The sequence below is a fragment of the Phallusia mammillata genome, chromosome 2, assembly GCF_965637545.1.
Source record: "Phallusia mammillata chromosome 2, kaPhaMamm4.hap1.1, whole genome shotgun sequence".
NCBI lineage: Eukaryota > Metazoa > Chordata > Ascidiacea > Phlebobranchia > Ascidiidae > Phallusia > Phallusia mammillata.
In genome coordinates this window covers 20,482,413-20,489,036 of record NC_137253.1, presented here as the reverse complement: position 1 = coordinate 20,489,036, position 6,624 = coordinate 20,482,413, and the positions used below count along the sequence as shown (strand labels likewise).

General features: G+C 38.7%; 2 protein-coding genes across 3 annotated transcripts; one reads left to right on the top strand and one right to left on the bottom strand.

The window, feature by feature from the left end:
- Nucleotides 1–2,006: 2,006 nt before the first annotated feature.
- LOC145212657 (uncharacterized) lies at nucleotides 2,007–4,109 on the bottom strand. Its single transcript, XM_080080863.1, has 5 exons — nucleotides 3,297–4,109; nucleotides 3,093–3,179; nucleotides 2,984–3,034; nucleotides 2,777–2,878; nucleotides 2,007–2,592 (listed from the first exon to the last, which is right to left on the bottom strand). The coding sequence occupies exons 1-5, from the start codon at nucleotides 3,301–3,303 to the stop codon at nucleotides 2,450–2,452; spliced, it is 390 nt and encodes a 129-aa protein (XP_079936989.1). The 5' UTR covers nucleotides 3,304–4,109; the 3' UTR covers nucleotides 2,007–2,449.
- Nucleotides 4,110–4,877: 768 nt separating this feature from the next.
- Nucleotides 4,878–6,561, top strand: LOC145212652 (THO complex subunit 4-like). Of its 2 annotated transcripts, XM_080080857.1 has the most exons (5): nucleotides 4,878–5,095; nucleotides 5,519–5,660; nucleotides 5,731–5,905; nucleotides 5,978–6,110; nucleotides 6,180–6,561. In XM_080080857.1, exons 1-5 carry the CDS (start codon nucleotides 4,948–4,950, stop codon nucleotides 6,335–6,337), a joined length of 756 nt encoding a protein of 251 aa, XP_079936983.1. In that variant the 5' UTR covers nucleotides 4,878–4,947; the 3' UTR covers nucleotides 6,338–6,561. The 2 variants fall into 2 exon arrangements, with proteins under 2 accessions (XP_079936983.1, XP_079936982.1); XM_080080856.1 differs by lacking the exon at nucleotides 4,878–5,095 and having other exon boundaries at nucleotides 5,102–5,660.
- Nucleotides 6,562–6,624: the final 63 nt, after the last annotated feature.

Genomic DNA, 6,624 nt, shown 5'->3' with positions numbered 1-6,624 from the left:
TCATGTCTCGCCAGCAGTTGCTTCCTTCTGTCTACGATTGTCATCAATAATTGAGCGATATATTCAGAACTCAGTTTAAATGTTTAAACTCGATGCGGTTTGTCCAAGGCCAAAAGGCTAGGTAGCCTAGGCTACATGCTTAGCTGCATGTCATATAGGTAACTGATGGACAAGTCAAGCAAAATTTGGTTCAATAGCAGGTTAAATCTAAAAAATACCTGGTTTTATCTTGACTTTAATCGAATAATAACATGTTGTTACTCCACTTGTTTGTAGTAACCACTACACATAGGAATCACTCTAAAACGACAACGTCAAAAGAACCAGCTCAGACAACAGCAATCATTAACAATTTTACGTTATTTTTTAGGTCAATGGAATAGAACGGCCAATTCCTTTCTGGGTCGATTTTAGAAGACAATGGGCATTTCAGTCTGATTTCATGGCTGCTCTATTTCATCAACGCCCACTACAAGCAAGGGCATCTAACACTTAATAGTGTTGAAGATTAGGAAACATAACACTTTTCTAATTATATGTTTTCTTTTCGTTTAAAGTTTAAACAAAACTGTACTTTAAATTGTAACATGAGACAAACTCACTGCATGACTTTACACCCGTTATCTACTTTTTTGAGACAAACAGTTTCAACATGAAACATTTAGTGCATAATCATAACTTCACAGTTTACTGCGACAAAGGTCGGTAAACTATCGACTTTGAATAAAGTCAGGAATCAAGTCTCGCTTGAATGACTCCGTAAGAGCTTCAGTAAACATACGCCGACTTTCAGGCAGCTAAGTGCCTTGTGTCCTAGCGGCAGCGCTGACTACTGTTCGACAAAGCAGTTGGCGTAACTTTCAGGGTTTACAAACATGAATCATCTGATACTAAAGGGCTTGCCATGAAAATATATACTGTGCGTAAAAAGTCTACTACATTTCATCAGTAAAAAAACGTCATTTTGTAGCACAAGCCAACAAGTGGGACTCTGCTGCGCGTTACGTGTACAACTTCTCAACTTACATTGATATGACACTTTCTTGCTTACGACAAACAGTTCACTTGAGTGTATGTCGTTACGTCGTCTAACAAGATAATCCTTGGGTTTAAGAGTCTCAAAAACTATTACCTAGGGGACATAACCTCCTTAACGTTTTAAAGATCTTAATGTACCAATACTGAGTAATAATCCCCACTTGTCAATTGATCCCGATGCTATATAACTCTGGTCCTAAATCTACAGAATACTAGCTCTGTCACACGAGCCGCTGAACAAACAATCCTGTTGGCTGGCATCGAATAAACAACGACCGTAGGCGCGCTTTTTTTCGACAAACCGTCAACAAGTGTCCATTGCACGGGGCGAAATAGCGAATGCGTCGCGCGGTTGTAGATCGGGCGGCCTGCTGCTCTTTTGTTCGACAGTGATAAGCGGTTGTTCTTCCATCCGTGAAACTAACAATGCGACTGGAGCCTCTCTCCATCAAGTCGAGAACAAAGATCGCCTCCCGCGGCGCTCTCCTAATAACCGTCTTTTGTGTCTATTCGCCTTTTCGCCTCGAAAGAAAGTGCCCGAAATCTTTCAATGGTGAGCCGGATAGAACTTTCTACTGTGCGGCTTTGCGAGTGTGCGAAGACGAGAACGTACCAGCGTGGATACAGTTGGGTTGCCCTTTGAGGGCTTTTTCCAAAAAAATAAACGTCATAACTTTTTGGTGCAATTTTAGTACGGAATAAAGTGTTTTTGAATTAAAGCAACCAAATCCCAACTTCATGTAGGTCAGATAACATTAGATACCTTCATCAAAGTATAACTTTTTTTCTGTTGTCATTTTTTGTATCCAAAACATTTATTTTTCAAGAAGCTAACACATTTTATCGTTCTATGAATGATTTTCGTTTTGGACAACGGACAACAGTTGCAGCACTACCGACCGCTTTGAGTGTGGTAATGCCGCATCTAGTGGCTGAAATATTATTATTTTCAGTCAGCTTTACAAATATTTAAAAATTTCCAACTCGTTTGATTTTATTTGCCAATCAAATTAAATACTGTAAAAATCTAATACAAACATGCTTAAACGATTGTACAAAGCTAGCCCTTGTGTTCTTATGAAGCGAACTGAACCTTTGACACAATTAAATACACAACAAAGAATAACAAACACCAAGCAAACACTTTATAAACAAACACCAAAACACTTCATAAACAAACACCAACGCTCGTATAGACCATATGTTTCAAAATATAAGTCTGGTATAGTTTACCCGCTGCCAATAAAATTGGTTACGCAATTTAACCAAACATCAGGACATACGTTGAAGCAGTCTACAGAATTAATAAAATTTAGTAACAATGCTCTCTCCATATGTCATGCGTCTGTTTTAAAATTAAGCTTATTTGCCCACAAACTGCTGTCGAAATTGTTGTTTTGTGTTAAACATTTCATAAAACGGTTTTTGAGATGTCTTTGGGGTGCTTTGCACCAAAAGTGTAAGCTTTGTCGTCACTTTCAGGTGTACCTACTGGAAAAGTTTCTTTGGGTTTTGTAGCATCATTGACAAGGTTCTGATTTTGACTGTTGCCGTCTGTGGGGAAAAATATCAATTGTTTAAAAAATCAATGCTGGCTGAAATTATTGCAACGCAACGATTAAGTATAGTTCTATCAACAGTTATTTGGAAAAGCAGTAATCTTTCTCAAACGTATGCTTAAATGATGCAGCGTATATAACAGCGCCTAACCAGTTTAACACAACCAAACAACTCCAACCTTGAGAACGTGAGTTTTTCGTATGAATTACTGTTCCAATTTCTCCAATAGCTGTTCCAGATTTAAAATTCATGTTGTCCATTTCGATTGTGCGGTGATCGTCTGTAAGCAGCGGAATCTTTCATATTGGGTTAAAAAGCCACTTTACCCACCCACATGCACACATCGACAAGTTTATGTCTTTTAAAAATCTATCGAAATACCTACTCTCGTCAGAAATCTGATGGCGAGCGACTGTAGCTGAAGTCAACTTTGCAACTAGTAAAAAACAGAATTATTTAAAAAACGCATTTTTCGGAAAGTATAGATAAATTACCTTCGTCTCCATCAAATCCTATGGTATACATGTTTCCACTACCACCAATAGGACAACTCTCGGTCGATGAGTTTTTGATTACAATTTCTGCAAAACTTGGTTATGGTTATCAAGTGGAAACCAAGTTTTAATACATATCTGCGCAAGCTACGGTTACGTTACTGTCCCCAAAGTAATAGAATGTATTTTTTATTTTTCACTTACTTGGCATTATGTGTGTGGTTTCTGATTTGAGGTCGACCGTTCATAAACAATCGCTGAATTGTTATGACTAAAGCTCTGATAACAAATTTAACCCCTCAATATTACTAGCTCTTTGCTTTTGGGGAACAGGCTAAAAACTAAAAGTGGTTCCAGTGTCAGCTATGTTTTATTTGCATTATGTTTCACAAAACGTTTTTTATGCACCATGTTTACACAGTAAGCAAATAAATCCACATAGACATTGTTTCCCCTTTAGCCTACGTGCAATAACAAGCGTAAAACAGTAGGCTACCCTTAGTGCAACAACATGGTAACGTGTACTTACTTACTCTTTAGCGCTCATAGTGTGTATTCGGATTGTGACTGTGTGGGGCCAATTTAGGTGCTCCTTTCGGTGAAATAATGAGGCTTCCGTTTAATTTGATTGCTACAAATTTTTGGCCTACAGTGGAAATACAATGTAGGATAAGTCACTTTGAACGGTGGCGACTATCTTCTGATACGACAGGTTGCCAAACCCTGATCCGTTTGAGAATTTTAGAACGGTTATAAAGATGGAACTAGCTTAGGTCAATGGACAACGATCTGTTTTCTGAAATAAGTATCAAAAAAGATGTGAGTATGGACACACTTCAGGGCAATAAATAATAATATTCAATCTGGACAAATGTATTATGACAGCCCAATTATGAAGAAATATAGCTCTGAAGGTATAAAAGTATCTGAGATTTCAGATGTTAAAAAGCGAAGAGGGTGTGGGTGACGCAACAGGCTAAATAACGAAAAGTTGCACTTGTAAGTTAATGTATGTTTAAATTATTCATAAAGTGCGGGGGTCTCAAAAATTTTAAGACATTGTAGAAGATGTCGCGACCTGAAAAGTTTCAGATAACATAAGCGTTAAAATGCAACATATTATTTGTAATAACGTGCTCAGAATTTTGTCACAATCTTAATATGCCCAGCTGCCTTTACACCTTGGGCGACAGACACTGGCGTTTCCTTTATTTCAAACAAGGGCGCGAACTGATAGCGACGTTCAAATCTCAAGCGTGATTAGATTGGAGCAAACTGCAAGGTGTAAAAAGCTACACAACAATGGTGACAACTGACACGTTTAAAAAAGGCTTATTTAAACCACAACATGTGGACATTCAATTGCAGAGTAAAATGGTCATTGGTAGAGAAGTTATAAATCACCAGTTTGCTGTTTGTGTAAAGGTATGACGTACGAGGTAACCCGGATGTTCCACGCCGCCGTGACGAAAAACTGTTTGAGTTTTAAACCAATCAGAGACCGGTTTTCTTCATTCGAGCACGTTGGCAGGGGAAAAAATGGCGTATTTGCATTTGCATCGGCTTGTAGAAGCGAACAATATCTTTACGCAAAGGCGATCTTTTGTCATGAAATTAGGGTTAAAATGTAGATTAATAATGAGACTGAACTACTAGTTTAGAAAGTTACGATTCTGTGTCTCGGAAAGTTTAAGATTTAGCGGTTTTATAAACATCAACTGTTTTCTGTTCCATATTGTGTATAGTCTATGGTTGTTTAATATGTTTATACTGCAACATAACAAAATTTTTGTAATAATGTGTATCTTGTTTAGTCGATTCTAGATTTTATTTTGCAAAAAGACGTAGTAGTAAAATGGGTGACAAAATGGATCTTTCATTGGATGACATCATTAAAATAAACAAGAAGACAAACCCTAAAGGCAAAAGAGGTGGTGGAAGAGGTGGGAACAGAAAATCCACTGGCGGTGGGGTTGGTCAAACCCGCAACAACAACAAAAGAGGTACAGTAGAAGCTGGAGATGGAATCTCTTCTCTGTTGTTTGGAGCCTTGAAGTGAAGCTTTCAACATCAAGGACATTTGTGGACAATTTGTGAAATGTGTTTATCAAAAATAAGCCTGTAGCGGTTGAGTGCACAATTCACTGATGTGAATTTGAAAAAGTGCCAACACGCCTGCTTATTTTGCAAATGTTGGTATTTCAGCCAACCGAGTTATGCTTAAAATGTGTTGCTGCAGATGGATTCCTTTTTGAAAGGAAACTGCAATTGTCAGCAACACCGCATTGTAAATTCCAGTTCAGCCTGTTACAGTTTACCTTCATTTGTTTCTGTGTTACTGCAAGTCACAAGCGATCAAATTTGCAGTAACCCATGTTCACCTGTCCAGCCTTTTACCCTTCATTGGAAAACCTCTCTTCTGTTAGGTGGTGGTCGTGGACGAGGCCGTGGAAGAAGCAGGTCTGCACCTTATTCTAGATCAGCAAATGTCCCCAATGACAAATGGGATCATGACATGTACAACTCAAAACAAGGGGGCAATCAGAGAAACTTTGGTGGTGATGGAAGGTATGTTTAATGTTTTATTGTTTTGTTACATGTCATAGATTGTTTGTGACCCAAAAACCAAATGTTTCAGGACAAGTGGTAAGCTGTTGGTGACCAACCTCGACTTTGGTGTGTCAGACAGTGACATTACTGAACTTTTTTCTGAGTTTGGTGCACTGAGAAAATCTGCCGTCCACTATGACAGATCAGGAAGGTCACTTGGAACTGCAGATGTTCACTTTGAAAGGAGAAGTGATGCAGCAAAGGTGTGGAAACTTGTTTTTATCTAAATTTCTCCATTTTAAATGCATAATTGTAACGTTTTACATATTTTGTAGGCACTGCAGCAGTACAATGGTGTACCACTTGATGGCAGAGTAATGCAAATTAAGTTTGCGGATGGTGGTAACCCTACACAATCACAAGATATGAATGGAAGAATAGGCCAACGAAAAAGTACAAGGGGCCAGTGTAAGTCATTTTGCACAACTATGATTTTTTTATGACAGCTTTATCATTTGCAAATGTTTTGATTTTTAGTTGGGGGCCGTGGAAGTGGAGGAGGTGGTAGGGGTGGCAGAGGAAGAGGGCGTGGACGAGGAGGTGGTGGTCGCGGTGGGCGACAACAGAAAAAAGAAGTTTCTGCTGAAGAACTTGACAAACAGCTTGATGATTACATCTCAAAGATGGAGGAGTGAACAGTCAGCATGTGGTCAATTGTCAATTCAAAAAGGCAATATCAAGCCAGCTGCCAGCCGCTTTCCACCAACTGCCTGACAGTTGACATTGCACCCTAACTGGTGACATGCTTGGACCCATTAGAATCGTTGGTTTTGTATGCTAAGTGGTGTTTAGTATTAGTGCTACTTTGAAGCATCGAACTTATTTTTATCGCCCCAAATACACTTGTTTTTATTTCCTATTTCAAAGACTGTTGCTTGCTGTGTGCTAAAGGTTTAGTTGCCTAAACCAGGTAAATGCTTGG